The sequence below is a fragment of the Triticum urartu genome, chromosome 1A (genome assembly GCF_056163025.1).
Source record: "Triticum urartu cultivar PI428250 chromosome 1A, HENAU_Tu73, whole genome shotgun sequence".
NCBI classification, from domain to species: domain Eukaryota; kingdom Viridiplantae; phylum Streptophyta; class Magnoliopsida; order Poales; family Poaceae; genus Triticum; species Triticum urartu.
The window spans coordinates 264092251-264118689 of NC_141873.1; the positions used below are offsets into that span (position 1 = coordinate 264092251).

The following is a 26439-nucleotide window of genomic DNA, read 5'->3' on the forward strand; positions in this document are numbered from 1 at the left end:
ACATCCCGCAATGCGGCTTAACCGCCCTAGGGGCTGTATACCTTTATCATTTCTTTTCTCGTTCAGGGCCTAACTCTATGGAAGCCCTTACCGGAAGTATGATTTCCGGACACATTCCGGAAACAACAACCAAGGCGGCAAGAAGCTAAGATGAACACGGGAACCCCCAGGTGGTCTCTAATAATAATTGATATACCCGTTTTTCACTATCTATGCGCAGCTTGCCCTGGGATAGGACATTTCAAATTGTCCTACTTTCTGCTTATTGCAATACTTGTACCAGCATGCTTCGATGTATTCTTCAAATAACAATGCATATCATTAGTCTATTATTGCATTTTTATCTTTTTTCTCTCTTATATGTCCATTCACGACAATCCGCACCCGTACATTCGGGTACGGTCAGTATGCCACGGGCATTCGTTTACCCCATAATACGGCGCAAGAAGTCCGAACACTTTCGACAGTGGGGCACCCTGAACTTATAGCAATATATGCATCAGCTCCGAATCATGTCTTTGGTCAAATGTTGGGTTTGCCCGGCTCCCATGCTTTGGTACCTTACGTTCCGCTATATCGGCTAAGGTAGCGGTGGGAGAACTACTGCGATTGCGTCCCGGTTCTTCCGGATGAGCGCCTCAGTAGAGAAAGCCGAAAACTGACTGTCATGATAAGGCGAGAGACTTGTCGCTGTTCAAGAGGTCTCAAGTCCTTAAAGACTTTTTCCGCTTCGGGCGAGGATCCGGCCTTGTCCGGCTTAGGCGAGTATAACGCCCCAAATTCGGCCTTCCGAATACTAGGGGCTTCGCCAAAATTTAAAATTGTAGACTTCTATGGCTAAGTGAGAGTGATAAAGCCTTATAGTCCGATTGCCTGGTTCGTTGCGCTGAGCACCTCCCTCGAAGGACCCAAAATTGGGGTAAAGAGTGCTCAGGTTTATCCCGAACACCCCAATACTAGTTACATGGGGGCAGAAGTCGACGATTGGCCAACTCTCAGATTTTATAAACAGCCGCATAGTTTCGGCGTTCTGGGAACGGGGGTCCCCAGACTTGCTTGCCTGTGGCCTGCAGCGTGGCTCAAAAGGGGGCCCAGCACGACCCATCTTCATCAACACAGACTCAAGACCCTCGCGAGGGGCCAAGCCTCACGGGGTAGACAACATGGAGCTTCCTCAGGCACGGCCTCATCAGGCTGGCCCACGAGGAGGCGGAGAGATCAAGGCGGGGTACCTCACGAGGTGCCCGTGACGCAAGCCATGACGACCAAGGGCGCCAGGCGGGCGCCAGCCCGCGCAGTGTCCTCCTTTCCTCTTTGGTGCAAAGGGAGCAAGCGCAGGCAGGAGCATCAAGTAAAGGCACCCGTTTCGGTGCAACGAGACCAAGACCAGTCCAACGGCAGGGAGGAAGTCATTGTGGAGCCCAAGCCAGCGTCACCACCAGAGTCTTTGGCAGGCGAGGACCAACTTTAGTCAGGATAAGTGTACCAGATGTTCCCCTTCAAAATGGCCAATTGTTGGCGCCCTTCCCGCTCAATATTTGGGGAGAGGCCCAGGGCCATTGCCTATAAATAGGACTAGCCACCCCCAGGGTAGGAGGGGACGAAGTGATTGAGAAGGAGTTAGAATCGGCCAACCCTGGAACAAGCTGAGACCAAAAGAGGAGATCGAATCAGAGAGAGAGAGAGAAGGGTGATTGAACTCCTCCCAGCAGTTCATCGCCCCAGCCAAGAACAGACCCTCGCGAGGCTGTTCTTCCTTGTATTGCTCATCATCATCAGCCCAAGAGGCAATCCACCACACAACACACTGGAGTAGGGTATTACACCACAATGGTGGCCCGAACCAGTATAAACCCTGTGTCTCTTGTGCTGTTCTTTCCATAGCTTAGATCTTAGCGAGGTGGAGGGGTGCAGATAGGTAGAAGGCAAAATCTCCGCGCGCATCCCAGTGTTCGAACCTCAAGGGTCTGCCGGAACCCGAAATCCGACATTTGGCACGCCAGGTAGGTGTGCACCAGAGTTTTCCCTTCCGCCACCGCCATGACCTGCCTCGCGATGACTAGCGCGTCGCCCGCTCCGGCCGCCGACGCCAGCACGGGGGCCAGGGGCTCCGAGCCCTGGTCCCAGCCCTGCAACGGGTACGGTGGCCAGACAAGTTCAAGCCAATGACGCCGCCGCGCCACGGCGGCGCGACTGATACGCTGTCCTTCTTGCTGGCGTACGAGGAGGCCATCCTCGAAGCTGGAGATGACGATAGGGTCATGGCCAACTGGCTCCCCATGGCCCTCACCGGCACTCCGCGCGCGTGGCTGCTCCACCTGCCGGCAGCCTCCGTGACCTCTTGGGAAGAGCCCCAAGGCCTCTTCCCCGCCCACCACGCTACACCAACACCCCCGGTCGTCGCGGCCCTCCTGGGCGGCTCGCAGGCGCCGCCTACAAGTCACCACGTCAAGCCGTTCATCCGCCGGGTCAACGCTGCTTCCACACGGCAGGGGGCTCTCCCGGACCGGGCGGCGCCAGAGGCCGGCCTGACCTTCAGCTCGGAGGACCACCCCTCCAACTCGGCCTGCTCGGGTGCGCTCCCCATGCTGTGCACCCCCACCATCTGCCAGGTGGCCGTTACCAGAACTCTCATCGATGGCGGTGCGGGCCTCAACGTGCTCTCGGTCGAGGCCTTCAACCTCCTCTGCATACCCCTGGAACGGCTGCAACCCAGCCGGCCCTTCTCAGGCATTGGGGGCGGATCATCCAGCTCCTTGGGACAGATCTAGCTCCCAGTAACCTTTGGCACCTACAACAACTTCCGCACGGAGCTGGTCGACTTCGACATCGCCCCCATCGGCCTCCCCTACAACGGCATCCTCGGCTACCCAGCGCTGGCCCAGTTCATGGCCGCGACGCACCCGGCGTACAACCTCATGAAGATGTCCGGGAGCAGCGGTGTCCTCACCGTGCACGGGGACACCGGAGACGTGCTGCGGGTGCTCAAGCTCGCCTTCAAGACGGCGGCGTCGGCGCAGCCCGCCGACTCGGAGACCCCCGAGCCCAAGGGGGCTGCACCCGCCAAGAAGAAACAGTTGTTCACCCAAGACAAGGCAGAAACCAAGCAGATACCCGTCGATGAGGATGGGTCCACCAACGCCACTTTCACCATAGGTGCCAACCTCGAACCCGATCAGGAGGAGGCCCTGGTCGGTTTCCTGCGCGCAAACAAGAAGGTATTCGCTTGGGAGCCTGACCAGTTGGCGGGGATCCATAGGAGTGTAATCGAGCATCACCTCAACGTGTGCCCCAACGTGCGCCCTGTGAAGCAGAAGGCAAGGCGGCAGTCCACAGAAAAGCAGGCCTTCATCGTCCAAGAGACCCGCAAACTAGAAGCCGCTGGGGTCATTCGCGAGGTCCGATACCCGGATTGGTTGGCCAACCCTGTTGTTATGCCAAAGAAGGGAGGGAAGGAGCGCATGTGTGTCGACTTCACCAACCTCAACAAGGCATGCCCGCAAGACCCATTCTCGCTCCCCCGCATCGACCAGATCGTCGATTCCACCATGGAATGCGACCTGCTATGCTTCTTGGATGCCTTCTCCGGGTATCACCAGATCAAGATGGCGGTAGAAGACGTCGAAAATACAGCCTTCATAACCCCGTGTGGGGTGTACTGCTACACATGCATGCCATTCGGGTTGTGTAACGTAGGGGCGACCTTTCAGCGGCTGATGCACATCACCTTGGGCCCGCAGCTCGGGAAGAATGTTGAAGCTTACGTCGATGACATTGTGGTAAAGGCTCGGGAGGCCAGGACCCTGATACAAGACCTGGAGGAAACTTTCGCGAGCCTCAACGCAGTGAACCTGCGGCTCAACCCAGAGAAGTGTGTGTTCGGAGTCCCCTCGGGCAAGCTCTTGGGTTTCCTCGTGTCCCACCAAGGCATCGAGGCTAACCCGGAAAAGGTCAAGGCGGTGGAGGACATGAGCCCGCCAAAGACCCTCAGAGAAATGCAGAAGCTCACTGGGCGCGTGACCGCGCTAGGGCGCTTCATCTCCAAGTCGGGGGAGCGAGCGCTGCCTTTCTTCCAGCTAATGAAGAAAAAGGGGCCCTTTGAGTGGACTAAAGAGGCCGAAAAGGCGTTCCAGGATCTCAAGAGATACCCGACCAGCCCACCGGTCATGGTGGCTCTGCGCCCTCAAGAGCCCCTGGTGCTTTACCTCGCCTCCACTCCCTACTCCGCCAGCGCAGCCCTGGTGGCGGTTAGGGAGGAGCGTCGAATCAAAACCACAGCAGCAGCCCGGGACAAGGCAAAACAGGAACAAGGAAGGCCCACAGAAACCGCCACCGCGGCTGAGGAGGATCAGCCGCCGCAGAGGAGTGCACCGGAGGCGGAAGTGGCCCCTCTCCCAGATGGCCAGCCTCAGGAGGCCTCATTGCCTCAGGAGGCGTCATGGTCTCCGAAGGGAGCTACCAGCACTGACGCACCCAGCCTCGTTGAGCACCCAGTGTACTTCGTCAGCACGGTGTTGCGGGACGCGAGGGCACGGCACCCCATGCCTCAGAAACTCCTCCTCATGCTACTGGTGGCCTCGCGCAAGCTGCGGCACTATTTTCAGGGTCACCCCATCAAGGTCGTCTCGTCATACCCCCTGGAGAGAGTGCTCAGGAGCCCGAACTCAGCTGGAAGGGTCACTGAGTGGAACATAGAACTGCAAGCGTTTCAGCTCGAATTCAACACGACCAGAGTCATCAAGGGAGCAGCATTGGCGGATTTTGTGGCAGAATGGACGGAGGCACCAGGCCTCAAGGCCGACGAGGATCGGTCCCTCTCCCCGGGAAGCAAGGCGCCAGAAGGCTGGGTCATGTACTTCGATGGGGCGTTCTCCAGGCATGGAGCTGGGGCTGGGGCGGTGCTTATATCGCCCACTCAGGACAAGCTCTACTACCCTGTGCAGCTCTGTTTCCAGCAAGGTGAAAAGGTCTCCAACAACATAGCGGAGTATGAAGGTTTAATAGCGGGCTTGAAGGCCGCAGCTGCCCTGGGGGTGAAACACCTCACCATCAAGGGCGATTCACAGCTCCTTGTCAATTTCTCCAACAAGGTGTACGAGCCGAAAGATGAGCACATGGAAGCCTACCTTGCAGAGGTCCATAGGATGGAGAAGCAGTTCTAGGGGTTGGAGTTGCAACACGTGCCCTGTGGCACCAATCAGGAGGCCGACGACATCGCCAAACGGGCGTCCAGGCGGTTACCTCAGGAGCCTGGCGTTTTCGAGGAGCGGCTCTTCAAACCCTCAGCACTGCCGTCATTCTCAAACACGGCTCAGCCTCGGGAGGAGCTCCCCCAGCCACCTGCCTCAGGAGCTCCGGCCTGTGGCTCGGCCTCAAGAGCCTGCCTGCTCCTGACGATGGAACCTCAGGAGGGGTGCTGTATCACGGAGCTCCGGAGTTACTTAACACAAGGGACCCTGCCGGAGAAGGAGGAGGAAGCGGAGCGTGTGGCACGGCAGGCCATGGCATACTGCATCAAGGATCGAGAGCTCTACTGGAAGCGACCAAACGATGTATCCCTGCGCTGCATCTCCAGGGAGCAAGGAAAGGAACTGCTGGAAGATATACACGGCGGAGACTGTGGACATCATTCATCATCACGGACCCTCGTCGGCAAGGCGTTCCGCAGTGGGTTTTATTGGGCCACCGCACTCAATGACGCCGTCGAACTAGTGAAACCTTGTGAGGCCTGCCAGTTCCACGCCAAGCAGATCCATCAACCGGCAGGAGGCCTGCAGACTATACCCCTTTCGTGGCCATTCGCAGTCTGGGGGTTGGACATCCTGGGCCTGTTTCCTCGGGCGCCAGGAGGCTACCACTACCTCTACGTCGCCGTGGACAAGTTCACCAAGTGGGCTGAAGTAGAGGCCGTCCGCACCGTCCCCGCGGGTTCCGCGGTCAAGTTGATCAGGGGCGTCGTGAGCCGGTTCGGGGTGCCGAACTGCATCATCATGGACAACGGTTCGCAGTTCACCAGTAACCTCTTCAAAACATACTGTGCTAACCTTGGAACGCAGATATGCTACGCTTCAGTGGCGCAGCCCCGAAGCAACGGCCAGGCCGAGCGAGCCAACGCAGAGGTCCTGTGGGGCCTCAAGACCAGGACGTTCAAGAAGAAGCTGGAGGCCTGCGGCAGAGGTTGGTACGACAAGCTTCAGTCCGTGTTGTGGTCCATCCACACAACCGCGACCAAGCCAACTAGAGAGACCACGTTCTTCCTGGTCCACGGAGCCGAAGCGGTCCTCCCTCACGAGGTCAGACGTCGCTCCGCGCGGGTCCTGGCGTTCGACGAGGCGCAGCAGGACGCCATGCGGGGGATGGACCTCGTGCTGGGGGAGGAACATCACCGAGAAGCCGCGCTGCGAGCGGCGAGGTACCAACAAGCACTGCGATGATATCACTGCCGCAACATCCGCCCCAGAACTCTCGAGGTAGGAGATCTCGTGCTCAGGCGGGTTCTCTCCAGGGAGGGGCTGCACAAGCTCTCTCCCATGTGGGAGGGCCCGTTCAAGGTTGTTCATGTTTCCAGGCCCGGCTCCGCGCGCTTGGAGACTCAGGAGGGGGTGCCGGTCCGGAACGCATGGAACATCCAGCATCTCCGAAGGTTCTACCCCTAAAAAGGCCCAGAGCCTGTGAAGAAGGCGAATGCCTGTGAAGCTGTTGTGTTTTGGAAAAGGCCCAGAGCCTGTGAAGAAGGCGAATGCCTGTGAAGCTGTCGCGTTTTGGAAAAGGCCCAGAGCCTGTGAAGAAGGCGAATGCCTGTGAAGCTGTCGCGTTTTGGAAAAGGCCCAGAGCCTGTGAAGAAGGCGAATGCCTGTGAAGCTGTCGCGTTTTGGAAAAGGCCCAGAGCCTGTGAAGAAGGCGAATGCCTGTGAAGCTATCGCGTTTTGGAAAAAGGCCCGGAGCCTGTGAAGAAGGCCAACGCCTGTGAAGCTCGCCGCCCGTGACACTCTCACGTAATAATGAGTTGGGGCTGTACATGCCCCGGAGTCTCAGGAGCGCCGGCCTCAGGCCCTGGGGCTCCCTCCCACGCCCAGTGGCAGCACTTAGCTCCACGCTGGTGAGAAGACGTCGAAGACTAGATTAGGTGCCGGACGCGGCTTTTTCATTTGCTTTCCGCAGTTGGCTTGTTCATTCTCATTCGAAGTTTTATTGAAGCTGTTGCCGCCTTTGGCTTGTGGTTCTTCGACTTTTCACTCTCCTGCCTCGATTTCTCTTATGCAAGGCCTCGCGAGGGGGGAAGCTGAGCGCCCTCGCGAGTGTTCCTGTCCTAGTCGTTCAAAGGTTTCGCGACCTGGGTCCATTATAGGAGCACTCCTCCAGTCCGTGCCCCACGGGCACTGCGACACGAACACAGGGCCTGGGCCGGTCGCCCCCCCCCCCCACAGCTGGGGCCGGGAACTATCCACGCACGGGCACGTAGCCGGAAGGCACGATAACGGAAGCAAAGCGATGATTAACAAGCAATAACCCAAACACGCCCCCGCGGGGCTTCACGCTACTGTCTTTTTTACGCAGGAAAAAGGAAAAGAAAGAACAAATTAGGCGCAGGTCGCCTCACACCGGCCTGCAGGGAAGACTCGAGCTGCCTCCAGGGCTCAGGCAGACTCCCTCTCGCGCCTCACCGAGGCGCAACGGCGGGCAGACACGCTACCACCTCCCAAGCAGATATGACGGCGTGGAGGCTGACCGCGGCCACCGCTAGAAGAGTCGCCGCCTGAAGAAGAACCGGAGAAGCTTGGGGAACCCTGAGCGCCGCCAGTCACGCGAGCGCTGTCCTCTCCATCATCGCCGGAGCTGGGTTCCCGGCTGTGGTCGTCGTCCTCGGGGCAGCACCCTGCGCGGCGACCATCTTCCCCAAACACCCTCACGTAGAGGGTGGCATCGCCATCAAACTTGAAGTGCAGGGTGCACCGACGGCTCAGGCCACGCGCGCGGGCAAACGTCTGCCAACTGCGGGCCAAGGCCAGGCTCCTGGCTGCGAAGACCTCCAGTGAAGCCCATGAGGCCCGGCTGCAGCAGCCGTCAGCCTGGAGCCAGAGGCCGCCCGGGGCGCCGGCCGGGAGCTCGCCGAGGAGGAAGCGAGGAAGTGGAAGCCGGGTGCTAGTCGGCTCCGCCGACCACACAACAAACTCCGACAGCACCTCTGCAGCGCGAAAGTGCGGCCTAGGGGGATGCGCGACCGAAGCACGCCCCCCGGACGCAGCAGTCCGCTCGTCACCATCCTGGAAATCATCTCCATGGCCGCGGGGAGCTGCCGTGGTGGCCACAGGATGCTTGCGAGGGCGCCCTCGGTCGTGCTTGGGCGGGGGAGAGGCAGGCTCAACCTGGCGAGCCTTCCCCTTCTCTGCGGCCGAGAACCTCCTCGACGGGGCCATGAAGAAGAAGGAGAAGCAAGGGGGGATGAACTGGAAGGGCACGGGCCGATCCGTACTTATAGCCGGCGAGGGCCAACCGTCGGCACCCACGATCGCAGGTAATCATGACCCACTTTTGCATGCAGGGACTTGTCCAATCCACGCAGTTGCCGAGGCGCCATGGGGAAGTGGAGACGCCCACGTCCAATCAACCGCCACGCGGCGCCCAAGACCACAGGCTGTTAGGGCCCATGGCACTTCGCTCTTGCCCTTTCGCCTCCCTGCACGGCCAAGCCCGGGCGCGCCTTGGGCCCGGGGGCTACTGTCGGCGTTCTGGGAACGGGGGTCCCCAGACTTGCCTGCCTGCGGCCTGCGGCATGGCTCAAAAGGGGGCCCAGCACGTCCCATCTTCATCAACACAGACTCAAGACCCTCGCGAGGGGCCAAGCCTCACGGGGCGGACAACACGGAGCTTCCTCAGGCACGGCCTCATCAGGCTGGCCCGTGAGGAGGCGGAGAGATCAAGGTGGGGTACCTCACGAGGTGCCCGTGACGCAAGCCATGACGACCAAGGGCGCCAGGCGGGCGCCAGCCCGCGCAGTGTCCTCCTTTCCTCTTTGGTGCAAAGGGAGCAAGCGCAGGCGGGAGCATCAAGCAAAGGCACCCGTTTCGGTGCAATGAGACCAAGACCAGTCCAACGGCAGGGAGGAAGTCATTGTGGAGCCCAAGCCAACGTCACCACCAGAGTCTTTGGAAGGCGAGGACCAACTTTAGTCAGGATAAGTGTACCAGATGTTCCCCTTCAAAATGGCCAATTGTTGGCGCCCTTCCCGCTCAATATTTGGGAAGAGGCCCAGGGCCATTGCCTATAAATAGGACTAGCCACCCCCAGGGTAGGAGGGGACGAAGTGATCGAGAAGGAGTTAGAATCGGCCAACCCTGGAACAAGCTGAGACCAAAAGAGGAGATCGAATCAGAGAGAGAGAGAGAGAGAAGGGTGATTGAACTCCTCCCAGCAGTTCATCGGCCCAGCCAAGAACAGACCCTCGTGAGGCTGTTCTTCCTTGTATTGCTCATCATCATCAGCCCAAGAGGCAATCCACCACACCACACACTGGAGTAGGGTATTACACCACAACGGTGGCCCGAACCAGTATAAACCCTGTGTCTCTTGTGCTGTTCTTTCCATAGCTTAGATCTTAGCAAGGCGGAGGGGTGCAGATAGGTAGAAGGCGAAATCTCCGCGCGCACCCCAGTGTTCGAACCTCAAGGGTTTGCCGGAACCCGAAATCCGACACACAGAAGGTAATATTTTAAATTAAAAAAGCATCGTATGGCGCAAATGAACTCGTTTCATATTATAGGATCACATGAGCTTGTTCATTCAAAAATTACATCCCTAGCACATTCATCCGCCACAAGGCGGGAACCCTTCAGGACACTCTCATAATACATTTCGGGGCAGCGATGCTCCTTGCCCTCCGGCAGCCCCTCCTTCACCAGCTTCACGGCGTCCAGCTTCGCCCAGTGCACCTTCGCCCGGGCAAAAGCCCTGCGCGCACCCTCGATGCAGACGGACCGCTTTATGACTTCAAGCCGTGGGCAGGCGTCCACGAGCCGCCTCACCAGACCGAAGTAGCTGCCGGACAGGGGCTCGCCAGGCCACATCCAAACTATAAGGCCCCTCATGGCCTGTTCGGCCGCCTTGTGAAGCTCGACCAATTGCTTCAGCTGGTCGCTCAAGGGCACGGGGTGTTCGGTCCCAGTATACTGAGACCGGAACAACTTTTCCGTCGAGCTCCCCTCCTCAGCTCGGTAAAACTCCACAGCATCCAGTACACTGCGGGGAAGATCTACGAACGCTCCTGGAGAGCTCCGAACTCGGGTAAGAAAAAGGAAAGTTTCCTTCACACGCTTGCTTTGCATAATAAATGCCTTACCCGCTGCTATCTTCTTCACCGCATCAATCTCCTGGAGGGCCTTGTGGGCTTCAGCCTTGGTGCTCCGGGCGCTTTCGAGTGCCTTCTCAAGCTCGGACTCTCGCGTCTTAGAGTCAAGCTCCAAGGGCTCGTGTTTCTCGGCGAGAGCCTCGAGCTCTTGCTGCACCTCGCCCACTCGGGCTTCTTGCTTCTCCCGCTCAAGGCGCTCCTTGGCCGCTTTGTTTTCGGCCTCGGACAGCGCCTTGTTCAGGGTCGCCACCTCAGTCGTGGCCCCTGGCAAATTCAAGATGATCCTATTATTTTACAACCGCACTTCTTTTTTACAAAAAGCGTAGACAAGGTATTGCTTGTTGGAAATATGCCCTAGAGGCAATAATAAAATGGTTATTATTACATTTCCTTGTTCATGATAATTGTCTATTGTTCATGCTATAATTGTGTTATCCGGAAATCGTAATACATGTGTGAATACATAGACCACAACATGTCCCTAGTGAGCCTCTAGTTGACTAGCTCGTTGATCAACAGATAGTCATGGTTTCCTGACTATGGACATTATATGTCATTGATAACGGGATCACATCATTAGGAGAATGATGTGATGGACAAGATCCAATCTTAAGCATAGCACAAGATCGTGTAGTTCGTTTGCTAGAGCTTTTTCTAATGTCAAGTATCCTTTCCTTAGACCATGAGATTGTGCAACTCCCGGATAATGTAGGAATACTTTGGGTGTGCCAAACGTCACAACTTAACTGGGTGACTATAAAGGTGCACTACGGGTATCTCTAAAAGTGTCTGTTGGGTTGGCATGAATTGAGACCGGGATTTGTCACTCCGTATGACGGAGAGGTATCTCTGGGCCCACTCTGTCGGAGTAATGGGAAACGGGTAGGCTAACCCAGGCCTGGAACCTTTCAAGACATCGGGGCAGGCTGCACCCCTCAAGACCCCAGGACGAAGAGACGCCTTCTGAGAGTCGGCTGCGAGGCAGCCGACTGCCCACTCGCGGCCGAGTCCCGAGGACGACTTCAGGATGAGCCGACTCCTGACTGGCGACTTCCAGAGAAGCCGGCCATGGGGAGTCGGCCTGCGATGCCAACAACCCCCATGCCCTCATAAAGAGGGACGGGACGGGGAGTGGCCATAGTAAGGTCCACTCCCACCCTTTTCCAAGGGCAGGCGTGGCCACAATACGCCGTACCCGTGGAGATCTCCGCCCGGCGCGACACTGTTGCCATGCCGGCCTTGACGTCAGCCCCAATGGGCGGAGTCCTGTGCCCACGATGGCCTGTCGGTACGACCCAGGGATGACGGGTCCCACCAGTCGGCGGACGTATGGAAGACGGCGAGAGCGCCACCAGTCGGCCTAGTTGGGAGTCGGCCCCCAGGAGTCGGTCGGCCCCTCCCACGGGCCCCACGCGCCATTAACCAGACGCGACAGGGAGTGGCCACAGTGATCGCCCGCCAGACGGTGGAGCTTTCGCCACGACCCCACGACCGAGCCCGCGTCATTAGAGGCACGGCTACAGTAATCTACAGCCGGAAAGACCCACCCACGGTGGACGCGGCCTGTCGGCTCCGTACCGAGCCAGTCGGCGAGGCACACCAGTCGGCAGGCCCCAGGAGTCGGCGGATAAGACGGCGGCCAGAGAGACTGACGGCTGGGCCCGCGTCCAGCCGGATTACCATTGTACCCCTGGGGGTAGGCCTATATAAACCCCCCAGGGCACCCATGCAAAGGGTTGGAATCCATTAGCACTAGACCAGATCATATAGGAAGGATAGAGCTAGCCTTGCCTTCTCCTACCTCCAGGAAACAGCTCAAGGAGCAACCGTGTACAAACTTTGCCATAGTGATCATGCGGAGACCCCGCAGAGCAGTAGTAGGGGTATTATCTCCACGGAGAGCCCCGAAGCTGGGTAAGATTCGCCGGCGTGCATGCCTTCGCCTTATCTCGTTTCCAGGCACCGGCGACGTTCTACTCGCCCCCACCATGATAAGCCATCCTTTGGCATATGTCGCACCCAACCCCCGACATTTGGCGCCCACCATGGGGCCTGGTGCACCGTCGTCCGGAGACCTGCTCTGGACGGGAACCCTTTTTCTCCCTGGCAAGCGTAGCCAGCCCGGCACACCAGACGGAGTTTGCGCCGATGCACTGCACGGCGCTGAGATCGCCTGCGCAGCCAGCTGCCTCGCCGATCTTGTCTGCGAGGTTCGCCTCTCCGACGAGCCTGCATCCGACGCAGGCGTGGGCGGCCCTCAGAGCCTCCTCGCGGGCCTCCTTGACCAACTCCACGTTGCCGGCGAGCCTGCCGTGGACTTGGAGTCTGTAGGCTCCACCGACCCGATGCTAGTCGACTCCGACACCGCGTCACTCGACGCGTTCCCCACCAATGTGGTGGTCTACGATGAGCCGCTCCCTCGCACGGAGAGCGATGGAAGCACCGTCACAGAGGTGCTCGTCATCAGTCATGACGAGCATCCCGGCGGAGGAGCGCATGACCCACCTGGCGCGCCACTGCAAGACCTGACCGCGCCCATTCTGGAAGACGCGGAGACGTTGGAGGCGCGCCGCCTTCAGCTCGTCGAAGGCGCGAAGAAGCTGGCTAGCATGAGACGCTTGTCAGAAGCCTACCAGCGTGAGATGGATCGCGCTGTAGGTGGCTCGCCAGCCCCAACTGGGCCCAGCCGCCTAGGCGCGGTCCAGCAGCGCGGCGTGGCCATCGCCAACCTATTCGGGGCAAATCGCCCTGTGTATGCCACGCCTGCGGAGAACATTCGAGCCGCCCAGGCGGCGCCGGACGAGCTGGACAACTTCGAGGGCAAAGAGCACCGCCTGATGACGGAGCGAGTCCAGCGGCTCCTCGACGCGGCTGCCGTGCAGAACGAGGCCGGCTGCGGCACAGAGACGCCGCAGCGACAAAACGACGACCCGCCTCCACGCCGAGACCAAGGCGCGACGTCTCAAACGACGACTGGCGGCGCCCGAGGAAGGAAAGACAAGGATCCGGCTGTCAGCCGTAGTCGGACTCGCATTACCATAGAGCGCGACCAAGACGGCCGCCCAAGAGCAGTAGAACGACGGGACGACTGTCCGCCTCCTCCTCCTCGCAAGGAAAGGCGAGTCTCCCTGCCGCCTATTGACCATCCGACTCTCGGCGACCGCCTTGGCTGCCGAGAGGGAGTCGGAGAAAACGACGCCCGCCACCGGATCGACCGACTTCACCGATCCCTGGCGCTGGAAGAAGAAGACGAGTTAGGTCCGCCTTTTTTCAAGCCCCGCATTCGAGACGAGCCCTTTCCCAAAGGGTTCACACTCCCAAGAGACACGCCCAAGTACACCGGCTCCGTGAAGCCGGAGGACTGGCTGGTTGACTACTCAATGGCCGTCAACATAGCGAACGGCAACAAGCGCGTTGCCGTGGAATACGTTCCGCTCATGCTCCAGGGCACGGCCTGGACATGGCTGAACAACTTGAAGCCCCGCAGCATCAACAGCTGGGTCGACTTCACCGATGCATTCGTCCGCAACTTCACAAGCACGTACAAGCGTCCTCCCAAACCTCGCCAGCTTTCCTTGTGCGTGCAAGACCCGAACGAGTCGACTCGCGAGTCACGCGTTGGGCCGAGCTCCGGAACTCTTGTGAGGGCATGCACGAGGTGCAGGCTATCGAGTACTTCACCGCTGGGTGCAGAGAAGGCACCCTCCTCAAGCACAAGCTCCTCTGCGACGAGCCAGAAACCCTTGACGAGCTACTGATCATAGCAAACAAGTATGCCATGGCCGACTCCTCCATGAAGGCGGAGATTCAAGTTAGTGCGACTAGCAAAGTGGCCCCTCAGGCTCCTAGAACTCCGGCTGGAGACGCCAGTCGGCGACAACAGCAGAGCGACCACAAGCGCAAGGCCCCACAGCCGGCTTCCAACATCCGGCAGGTGGCGACAGTCGAAGACCAGCAGCCGGAAGGGCAGCCTCCACCCAAGCAACAGAAAGGCGGCAAGCCCAACTGGTTGCCGGCTTTCTCATACGAGCAGACTCTGGATGGTCCTTGCAAGTTCCACAGTGGCGCGAAGCCGTCGAATCACACCACCCGGAAGTGCCACTGGCTCACCAGGATCACCAAAGGAGACGGCCTCCTGCCTCCCCCGCCTGCTGGGCAACAGCCTCCGCCTCTGCCCCAGCAGCCGGCTGTCAGGCCAGTCGGCGCAGTACAAGACGAGTACCCCGAAGAGCACGGAGCCTACATGGTATTTACCAGCGTGGCTGATGATCGACGCAGCAGGCGGCTGCAGCAGCAAGAGGTGAATGCAGTAGCATCAGAGACACCAGAATTCATGCACTGGTCCGAGAAGCCTATCAGCTGGAGCAGAGCTGATCACCCAGAGGTGATGCTGAGTCTGGGCTCCTATGCCTTGGTCTTGGATGCCACCTTTGCCACAGATAGACGAGCTGCTCGTTTCTCGCGAGTTCTGATAGACGGAGGCAGCAGCATCAACATCCTGTACAAGGACACCATGGAGAAGTTAGGAATCAAGCAAAGACAGCTTTAGAACAGCCGGACTGTGTTCCACGGCATTGTTCGTGGCCTTTCCTGCTCACCAATCGGCAAGATCCTGATTGACGTCCTCTTTGGAGACAAAGATCACTTCCGCCGAGAGTCAGTTTGGTTTGAGGTGGTGGATCTCGAGAGCCCATACCATGCATTACTTGGCCGACCCGCCCTGGCCAAGTTCATGGCGGTCCACCACTACGCCTACCTCAAGATGAAGATGCCTAGTTCCAAGGGGATTCTGACCGTAGCCGGCAACTACCGGAAGTCGTCTGCCTGTGCGGCTGAAAGTAGTCGGTTGGCCGAGTCCCTGGTGATCGCGGCTGAGAAGCAGCTCCTTGACCGGGTTGTGGCAATGGCCGGCAAGCAGCTAGAGGTGTCGCCTAACCCCAAGGAGTTGGAGGCTGAGGGTTCGTTCGAGCCGGCCAAAGAGACAAAGAAGATACCCTTAGATCCGGAGCACCCAGAGAGGTACACTGTCGTAGGCGCAAACCTCGACAGCAAATAGGAAGGCGAGCTCGTCGATTTCCTCCGTGAGAATCGGGACATCTTTGCATGATCCCCCAAAGACATGCCAGGTGTATCGACGGAATTCGCCGAGCACAAGTTACATGTCCGATCTAATGCGAAGCCAGTCAGGCAGCTCTTGCGCCGCCTATCAGAAGAAAAGAGAAGAGTTGTCGGAGAAGAGATAGCCCGACTCCTAGCAGCCAGCTTCATTATGGAAGTATTCTTTCCAGAGTGGCTAGCCAACCCGGTCCTGGTACTGAAGAAGAACAAGCAGTGGCGAATGTGTATTGACTACACAAGCCTCAACAAGGCTTGCCCCAAGGACCCGTTTGCTTTTCCAAGAATTGATCAGGTGATAGACTCCACAGCCGGATGCGAGCTGTTGAGCTTCTTGGATGCATATTCAGGATATCACTAGATCAAGCTGAACCCGGCTGACAGACTAAAGACCACCTTCATCACACCGTTTGGAGCCTTCTGCTACCTAACCATGATGTTCGGCTTGAGAAATGCCGGCACCACCTTTCAGCGTTGCATGTAGAAGTGCCTCCTCAAGCAACTCGGCAGAAACGCCCACGTCTACGTGGATGATGTGGTGGTGAAGATGGAGAAGCATGGAACACTGCTGGAAGACCTCAAGGAGACCTTTGAGAACATGTGCCGATTCCAGATCAAGCTCAACCCTGAGAAGTGCGTCTTCGGAGTACCAGCCGGCCAACTCCTTGGTTTCCTGGTCTCTGAACATGGCATAGAGTGCAACCCTGTAAAGATCAAGGCCATTGAGAGGATGGTGGTACCCAGCCGACTACTGGACGTGCAAAAGTTCACTGGCTGCTTGGCGTCCATCAGCCGATTCATCAGTCAGCTAGGCGAGAAAGCTCTCCCCTTATACCAGCTCATGAAGAAGACCACTTTTTTCGAGTGGAACCACAAGGCAGATAAAGCCTTTCTCCAGTTGAAGAAGATGTTGACTACTCCACCCGTTCTGGCAGCTCCGACTCCTAAGGAGCCCATGCTCATGTACATCGCCGCCACCAGCCAGGTAGTCAGCACAGTCATTGTAGTGGAACGCAAGGAGGAAGGCAAGGCACTACCTGTCCAGAGACCGGTATATTACCTGAGCGAAGTGCTGTCGACCTCCAAGCAGAACTACCCCCACTACCAGAAGATGTGCTATGGCGTGCACTTTGCCGCCAAGAAGTTGAATCCTTACTTTCAAGAGCATCCAATCACTGTGGTCTGCACGGCCCCACTTGCCGAGATCATCGGAAGCCGAGATGCTTCTGGCCGAGTGGCCAAATGGGCCATAGAGCTGGCTCCCTACACCATCTACTACCAGCCCCGCACCGCCATCAAGTCACAAGCACTAGCCGACTTCCTCGTCGACTGGGCCGAGACCCAGTACCTACCACCAGCGCCCGACTCCACCCATTGGCGGATGCATTTCGATGGCTCCAAGATGCGCACCGGCTTGGGAGCCGGCGTTGTCCTCACTTCTCCTAAAGGCGACAAGCTCAAATACGCACTGCAAATCCACTTCGCCGCCTCCAACAACATCGCCGAATACGAGGTGCTCATTCACGGGCTCCGGCTTGCCAAAGAACTTGGCATTCGCCGGATCCTGTGTTATGGTGACTCGGACTTAAGGGTCCAGCAGTCGTCTGGCGACTGGGACGCTAAAGATGCAAACATGGCGAGTTACCGTTTCCTCGTGCAGCAACTCAGTGGATATTTCGAGGGGTGTGAGTTCCTCCATGTGCCAAGAAACGACAACGACCAAGTAGACACCCTGGCACGAATCGGCTCTACCCGCCAAGCAATACCATCCGGCGTCGCCCTTCAGCGCCTCCTCAAGCGGTCTGTCAAGCCTTCACCAGAATCAGACTCCATCTTTGTGTCGGCTCCCCCCGAAGAAGTCGGATCCGATTCCAGAGCCCCAGCTGACGGTACGAGGATTTTGGCAAATGGCTCCAAAGCCGCCACAGTCGAAGCCGGCCCAGGGACTATAAAACCCGGCCCGGGGACTGCGGTGGCCAGCCCGAAGACTCCAGAACTCGGCCCAAGGGCTGCACCAGTGGGCCCGGGGACTGCGGCGGCCAGCCCGAAGACTCCAGAACTCGGCCCGAGGGCTGCACCAGTGGGCCCGGGGACTTCATTAATCCAGCAAGCGGTTGCTGACTCCAGCTCGCCGCCTCCCAGCCCAGCCGCCCTCGTCCAAGTCGCAGTTCTGGCAGTCAAAGAAATAGCAGCACTCTCATGGGCCCAACCCATCCACAAATACCTGGTGAGCAAAGAGCTGTCCACTGATGAGATCTTAGCTCGGCAAGTACAACGCCGAGCGGTAGCCTACACCATAGTCAACAGAGAGCTGGTCAGGCGCAGCGTCACTGGTGTCTACCAACGCTGCGTAGAGCCAGAGCAAGGCCAAGCAATTCTCAAAGACATCCATCAAGGCGAGTGCGGCCACCATGCGGCTTCAAGAGCACTCATCGCCAAAGCCTTCCGACACGGTTTATTTTGTCCAACGGCCTTAGAAGAGGCCAAGGAATTGGTCCAAAAATGCAAAGGGTGCCAGAAGTTCCGCTCCAAGCCGCATCAGCCGGCTTCTGCACTCAAGACCATCCCCATTGCCTGGCCCTTCGCAGTTTGGGGCCTAGACATGGTGGGACCATTCAAGACGGCACGAGGTGGCCTAGCTCACTTACTTGTCGCAGTGGACAAGTTCACCAAGTGGATAGAAGTGAAGCCAATCAAGAAACGGAATGGTCCGACTGTCGTGACTTTCATCTCCGACATCACAATTCGGTACGGCGTACCACACAGCATCATCACCAACAACGGCACGAATTTTTCCAAAGGCGCCTTGGCCCGTTTCTGCGCGACACAGGGCATCCGACTGGACCTAGCGTCCGTCGCCCATCCACAGTCAAACGGCTAGGTGGAGCGAGCAAACGGCCTCATCCTGTCCGACATCAAGCCCCGACTGGTCGAGCCTCTGGAGCGCTCGGCTGGCTGCTGGCTCGATGAGTTGCCAGCCGTCCTCTGGAGTCTACGCACGACTCCAAACAAGCCAACCGGCTTCACGCCTTTCTTCCTCGTCTACGATGCTGAAGCCGTCATCCCAACGCACCTAGAGTTTGATTCCCCGCGAGTCACCATGTACACTGAGGAAGAAGCAGAAGAAGCACGTCAAGACGACGTCAATCTGCTAGAAGAGGGCCGGCTGTTGGCACTCAGCCAGTCCAACATCTACCAGCAGAGCCTGCGCAGATACTACAACAGGAAGGTCGGGCCGATATCTTTCCAAGAGGGCGACCTTGTGCTCCGACTGATCCAGCGAACAGCCGGCCAGCACAAGCTGTCGGTGCCTTGGGAAGGCCCCTTCATCATCAGCAAAGTGCTGGGCAACGACTCCTACTACCTGATTGACGCTCAAAAGCCCCGAGCACGCAAGAGGGATGACTTCGGCAAAGAGACAGAGTGGCCATGGAATGCAAATCTCCTCCGAAAATTTTACAGTTAAACGCAGTATGTATCACGCTACCTTTTGTATTAAAAGTACCAAGACTTCGGGCCCCCTCAAGAAGAGCTCGGGGACTGCCCTCTTTTATCTATATGATAAGAATTATGCCTTCGAGTACATTACTCTTTGTTATGCCGCTTGGCACCGGGTTCGACTAGTCGGCCCGAGGACTTGCCACCCTGCGCTATGAAATGCTTCCTGCAGCCGGACAAGTAGTGTGTGGCGCCTAAGCCGTCTCCTGTCAGAAGCCGCAGCTCGCAGAGCGACTGTCTAGTGGGCAGGAGTAAGGAAGAATGGGCGTCCACATGAAAAATGGCTAAGGACTCAAAGCATAAACATAGCTTAAAGCCGGCTTCTAGCCTTTTTTCGCAAACCGACTCTTGAACAGTCGGCTTGCCGCCTTCTATCCGACTTGCTAAACAACTCTAAAATGGCTAAGTACCTGCCTTCCAAAAGTGACCAAGAATTTGATCCAGCAGCAGTCCGCAGAGCGGCTGTCCAACTGACAAAGACGGCAACCGAGGGAAGGCGGCAAAGGAAAAAGCCAAAAGAGCAATGAGCAAGAAAAGATAGAAGTCGGATGAATATTTACATAATAAAGGCCCTTGGCCGAATCTTCGAGCAGAATTTCAAAATACACCCCGCGGGTGGAATTGTGCGAATTAACGAGTTCTTCAAAGATTATTAAAGCAGATAAAAAAAGATAAGGTGGCAGCCTAGGAGGCATCAGACGGGTTCGGAGGATCGGAGGTGATGGCGGTGTCGGATGTTGGGGCGACCGGCTGGGCGGTCTCGGCTCGATCACCTCCGGCGGCAGTTGGCTCGGGCGGGCACGACTCGTTGCTGGAGGTGCGGTCGAGCTGAGGCTGGTCGTCCGCTCCGTCTTCCGGTGCCTCCGTCTCGCTTCCATCCTCCGCCTCGTCATCCTCCTCGACGCTGGAGCCGATCACCTCCGCCGAGTCCTCGCCGTAGTCTGGGTTCATCCCAAACCACTCCGGCGGTACCTCCCCGCCGTCTTCAGCCCGCTCGGGAACAAAGATGCTGGTATTGGTGTACTCGGCAATCGCTACCACGCGCTTGACAAGGACGTCTTCCGCGGCTGCCAGCTCCGGCTGGGCCTCTGACCGGAGTGTGGCCAGCCGGTCTAGGTCCAGCCCCGGATACCACGCCTTGACGAATTCCAAGGCTCGGCGCGCTCCAGCCCGGGCCGAGGAACCCTTCCAGGCCTCAAGACGACCAGCTGCGACCTCCAGCCAGTCGGCAGTCCGACTGGGGGTGCGCAGAGCCTGCACATCTGGCCACAGGGCGGCGATCGCTTGGGCGCCGACACGTTGAAGCCGGTGCAGCATCTAGTGGGCCGGCCGCAAACGAGCCCCAATGCTCAGAATATGCTCGTCAAGGGTCCGGGGGGCATCGGCGGTGATCTCCGCACCATCTGCCCTCCGCTCCTCGTGGTCAGCCTCGATAGCTTGAATGGCGGCCTGCGAGTGGCCGGGGAAGAAGTCTGCCAAGACGGAAAGAATGAAGAACAAGTCAAAAAACCAGGAGTCGGCTCGACCTATAGTCGGCGGCTCGAAGAAGAAAAGCAAAGAAGCTCACCGTTGACGAGGTCCTCGATCTCGTGAAAGCCGGAGACCAGCATTGCCTCCTTGTCAGTCCAGGAGGAGCGCTCGCTCGCGAACTCAGCCAGGAGGGTGGCCTCCTCTTCTTCCGCCTCCTTCTGCGTCTTCTTAAGCAGCTCCTTCTGCTCTGCCAATTGTGCGGCCAGCAGATCGTGCTCTGCGGCGAGCTTGCTGCACTCCTCCCCTTTGGCGCGCAACGCGGTGTTGGCTTCTCTCAGCTGCTGTTGAAGAGTGGCGTTGGCCCCTGAAGAGAAAGAAGAAAGAAGGCGTTAAGCCATCAACAAAGAAGGTCGCCTGGGAGATCCGTTCCGACTGCTTAGCAGTCGGCCCGAATCTCGGGGACTACAGCCCGCGGGTGCGCCAGCGCGCCCCCGCAAAGAAGAAAAATGACCCACTCCGGCTCTCCGACAAGTCGGCGGTCCGCTTGCCCAGCTCTTCAACGTTGCGGTTGAAGGCGGTGACACGGAGGTTGTGATAGTCCTGCGATAAGTATTTCAGACAAAAGTTAGTACCCGGAACTCACCAATTGGAGTTCCGGGCCGCCTGCTCAGCAGCCGGCCCGAGACTCGGGGACTACACCCAGTGGGTGCGCTGGCGCGCCCCCACAGAGAGGAACAAGAAAACAAAGACAAAGGAGAAAGCATACCCGGATGGCTGCCCACGACGCCAGGTGCGCCTTGGTGCAGTTTTGGATAGCGTCGCTCTCAGCTCGCAGCTTTGTCTGGACATCCAGAAGCGCCTGGTTCAGCGGGCCCGTGCTGCCTCCTCGCACCCACCCAATGGGCGCAGCGCTCGTCGCTTCGGCGTCTGGGATTGTTGAGCTAGCGGTGCCGGTCTCCAAGGGGCGTGGCACCGAAGTCGCCTTCTCAAGACGGCGGCGCGTTGGCGAGCCGACTTGAAGGAGTAGCCTTGCCACGGCCTCGTCTTCAGTCGGCGGCAAGGGCGGGTCCGCCGGCTGTTTGCCTTGCGCGCTCCTAGACGGCGGTGGGGGCGGCGGTGGCGGCACGACCGCATCCGGCATGGAGGCATCGCCGCCGCCCCTGTCCACGATCGCCTGGACTCCGCCGCCTGGACTCTGCCGCGACGTTCAAACTTTTTTAGGGGCAAGTCGGCCTTAAGCAAGTCCAGCTCCAACTCGTCGGCTTGACAGAAGATAGCTAGCGAGGCCCAGATCCGACTGCCGGAAAGAAGAAACTGTTGAGGCTCCTCGACATATCGCCCTCGGTGCCTCACCAGCTTCGGGGACTACTGTCGGAGTAATGGGCCACGGGTAGGCTAACCCAGGCCCGGAACCTTTCAAGACATCAGGGCAGGCTGCACCCCTCAAGACCCCAGAACGAAGATCCGCCTTTTGAGAGTCGGCTGCGAGGCAGCCGACTGCCCACTCGCGGCCGAGTCCCGAGGACGACTTCAGGATGAGCCGACTCCTGACTGGCGACTTCCAGAGAAGCCGGCCATGGGGAGTCGGCCCGCGATGCCAACAACCCCCATGCCCTCATCAAGAGGGACGGGGCGGGGTGTGGCCATAGAAAGGTCCACTCCCACCCTTTTCCAAGGGCAGGCGTGGCCACAGTACGCCGTACCAGTGGAGATCTCCGCCCGGCGCGACACTGTTGCCATGCCGGCCCTGACGTCAGCCCCAGTGGGTGGAGTCCTGTGCCCACGACGGCCTACCGGTACGACCCAGGGACGACGGGTCCCACCAGTCGGCGGACGTACAGAAGACGGCGAGAGCGCCACCAGTTGGCCCAGTTGGGAGTCAGCCCCCAGGAGTCGGCCGGCCCCTCCCACGGGCCCCACGCGCCATTAACCAGACGCGACAGGGAGTGGCCACAGTGATCGCCCGCCAGACGGCGGAGCTGTCGCCACGACCCCATGACCGAGCCCGCGTCATTAGAGGCACGGCTACAGTAATCTACAGCCGGCAAGACCCGCCCGCAGCGGACGCAGCCTGTCGGCTCCGTACCGAGACAATCGGCGGGGCCCACTAGTCGGCAGGCCCCAGGAGTCGGCGGATAAGACGGCGGCCAGAGAGACTGACGGCTGGGCCCGCGTCCAACCGGATTACCATTGTACCCCTGGGGGTAGGCCTATATAAACCCCCCAGGGCACCCATGCAAAGGGTTGGAATCCATTAGCACTAGACTAGATCATATAGGAAGGAGAGAGCTAGCATTGCCTTCTCCTACCTCCAGGAAATAGCTCAAGGAGCAACCGTGTACACACTTTGCCATAGTGATCATGCGGAGACCCCGCAGAGCAGCAGTAGGGGTATTATCTCCACGGAGAGCCCCGAAGTTGGGTAAGATTCGCCGGCGTGCATGCCTTCGCCTTATCCCGTTTCCAGGCACCGGCGACATTCTACTCGCCCCCACCATGATAAGCCAACCTTTGGCATATGTCGCACCCAACCCCCGACACACTCGGTAAGACATCATCGTAATGAGCTCAATGTGACTAAGGGTTGGTCACGGGATGATGTGTTATGGAACGAGTAAAGTGACTTGTCGGTAACGAGATTGAACGAGGTATTGGGATACCGACGATCGAATCTCGGGCAAGTAACGTACCGATTGACAAAGGGAATTGAATACGGGATTGATTGAATCCTCGACATCGTGGTTCATCCGATGAGATCATCATGGAACATGTGGGAGCCAACATGGGTATCCAGATCCCGCTGTTGGTTATTGGCCGGATAGTTGTCTCGGTCATGTCTGCATGGTTCCCGAACCCGTAGGGTCTACACACTTAAGGTTCGGTGACGCTAGGGTTGTAGAGATATTAGTATGCGGTAACCTGAAAGTTTTTCGGAGTCCCGGATGAGATCCCGGACGTCACGAGGAGTTACAGAATGGTCCGGAGGTAAACATTTGTATATAGGAAGTCCAGTTTCGGCCACCGGGAAAGTTTCAGGGGGGTCATCGGTATTGTACCGGGACCACCGGAAGGGTCCCGGGGGGTCCACTGGGTGGGGCCACCTCTCCCGGAGGGCCCCATGGGCTGAAGTGGGAAGGGAACCAGCCCCTGGTGGGCTGGTGCGCCCCCCCATGGCCTCCTCCTGCGCCTAGGGTTGGAAACCCTGGGGGTGGGGGGCGCCCCACCAAACTTGGGGGGCAAGTCCCCCCTTAGGCCACCGCCCCTCCCTAGATGGGATCTACAAGGGGGACGGCGCCCCCTGGCCCCTATATACAGTGGAGGGGAGGGAGGGCAGCCGCACCCAAGTCCCTGGCGCCTTCCTCCCTCCCATGACACCTCTTCCTCCCCGCTTGCGCTTGGCGAAGCCCTGCCAGGATTCCGCTACTTCCACCACCACGCCGTCGTGCTGCTGGATCTCCATCAACCTCTCCTTCCCTTGCTGGATCAAGAAGGAGGAGACGTCTCTCCCACCCGTACGTGTGTTGAACGCGGAGGTGCCGTCCGTTCGGCGCTCGGTCATCGGTGATTTAGATCACGACGAGTATGACTCCATCAACCCCGTTCTCTTGAACGCTTCCGCTCGCGATCTACAAGGGTATGTAGATGCACTCCTCTCCCTCTCGTTGCTAGATGACTCCATAGATTGATCTTGGTGATGCGTAGAAAATTTTAAATTTGTCCTACGATCCCCAACGGTGGCACCATGAGCTAGGTCTATGCGTAGTTTCTATGCACGAGTAGAACACAAGTTGTTGTGGGCGTTGATTTTGTCAATTTACTTACAGTTACTAGTCTTATCTTGATTCGGCGGCATCGTGGGATGAAGCGGCCCGTACCGACCTTACACGTATGCTTACGTGAGACTGGTTCCACCGACTGACATGCACTAGTTGCATAAGGTGGCTAGCGGGTGTCTGTCTCTCCCACTTTAGTCGGATCGGATTCAATGAAAAGGGTCCTTATGAAGGGTAAATAGAAATTGGCACATCACGTTGTGGTTTTGGCGTAGGTAAGAAACGTTCTTGCTAGAAACCTATAGCAGCCACGTAAAACTTGCAACAACAATTAGAGGACGTCTAACTTATTTTTGTAGCATATGTCGCGTGATGTGATATGGCCAAAAGGATGTGATGAATGATATATGTGATGTATGAGAATGATCATGTTCTTGTAATAGGAATCATGACTTGCATGTCGATGAGTATGACAACCGGCGGGAGCCATAGGAGTTGTCTTAATTTATTTATGACCTGCGTGTCAACATAAATGTCATGTAATTACTTTACTTTATTGCTAACCGTTAGCCATAGTAGTAGAACTAATAGTTGGTGAGACAACTTCATGAAGACACGGTGATGGAGATCATGATGATGGAGGTCATGGTGTCATACCGGTGATGATGATGATCATGGCACCCTGAAGATGGAGATCAAAAGGAGCAAAATGATATTGGCCATATCATGCCACTATTTGATTGCCTGTGATGATTATCATATTTTTACATCTTATTTGCTTAGAACGACGGTAGCATAAATAAGATGATCCCTCACAATAATTTCACGAAAGTGTTCCCCCTAACTGTGCACCGTTTCTAAGGTCCGTTGTTCTGAAGCACCACGTGATGATCGGGTGTGATAGGTTCTAACGTTCGCATACAACGGGTGTAAGCCAGATTTACACACGCAATACACTTAGGTTGACTTGACGAGCCTAGCATGTACAGACATGGCCTCGGAACACGGAAGACCGAAAGGTCGAACATGAGTCGTATAGAAGATACGATCAACATGAAAATGTTCACCGATGATGACTAGTCCGTCTCACATGATGATCGGACACGGCCTAGTTGAATCGGATCATGTATCACTTAGATGACTAGAGGGATGTCTATCTGAGTGGGAGTTCATTAAATAATTTGATTAGATGAACTTAATTATCATGAACATAGTCTAAAAATCTTTGCAATATGTCTTGTAGATCAAATGGCCCACGCTAATGTTGCCCTCAACTTCAACGCGTTCCTAGAGAAAACCAAGCTGAAAGACGATGGCAACAACTACACGGACTGGGTCCGTAACATGAGGATTATCCTCATAGGTGCCAGGAAAGCATATGTCCTTGATGCACCGCTAGGTGAAGCACCTGTATTCCCAGCAGAACAAGACGTTATGAACGCTTGGCAGACGCATAGTGATGATTACTCCCTGGTTCAGTGCGGCATGCTTTACAGCTTAGAACCGGGGTTCCAAAAGCGTTTTGAGCAACACGGAGCATATGAGATGTTCCAAGAGCTGAAAATGGTTTTCCAAGCTCATGCCCGGGTCGAGAGATATGAAGTCTCCGACAAGTTCTACAGTTGTAAGATGGAGGAAAATAGTTCTGTTAGCGAACACATACTCAAAATGTCTGGGTTGCACAACCGCTTGTCTCACTGGGAGTTAATCTCCCGGATGATGCGGTCGTTGACAGAATCCTTCAGTCGCTCCCACCTAGCTACAAGAGCTTTGTGATGAACTTCAATATGCAGGGGATGGAAAAGACCATTCCCGAGGTATATTCAATGCTGAAATCAGCGGAGGTGGAAATCAAAAAGGAACATCAAGTGTTGATGGTGAATAAAACCACTAAGTTCAAGAAAGGCAAGGGTAAAAAGATCTTCAAGAAGGACAGCAAGGGAGTTGCCACGCCCGGTAAGCAAGCTACCGAGAAGAAGTCAAAGAATGGACCCAAGCCTGAGACTGAGTGCTTTTATTGCAAGGGAAACGGTCACTGGAAGCGGAACTGCCCCAAGTACTTAGCGGATAAGAAGGCCGGCAATACCAAAGGTATATGTGATATACATCTTATTGATGTGTACCTAACCAGCGCTCGTAGTAGCTCCTGGGTATTTGATACTGGTGCAGTTGCTCATATTTGTAACTCAAAACAGGAACTGCGGAATAAATGGAGACTGGCGAAGGACGAGGTGACGA

At 57.3% G+C, this 26439-nt stretch overlaps 1 protein-coding gene across 1 annotated transcript; it reads right to left on the bottom strand.

Moving 5' to 3' along the window:
• Positions 1-19642: 19642 nt before the first annotated feature.
• On the bottom strand, positions 19643-20275 carry LOC147990799 (uncharacterized). The gene has a single exon (XM_087538399.1). It carries the CDS (start codon positions 20273-20275, stop codon positions 19643-19645), a length of 633 nt encoding a protein of 210 aa, XP_087394525.1.
• Positions 20276-26439: the final 6164 nt, after the last annotated feature.

Coding starts and splice junctions, on each gene's coding strand:
- LOC147990799 (XM_087538399.1), bottom strand. CDS start 20,275: ATGCTGCACCGGCTTCAACGTGTCGGCGCCCAAGCGATCGCCGCCCTG.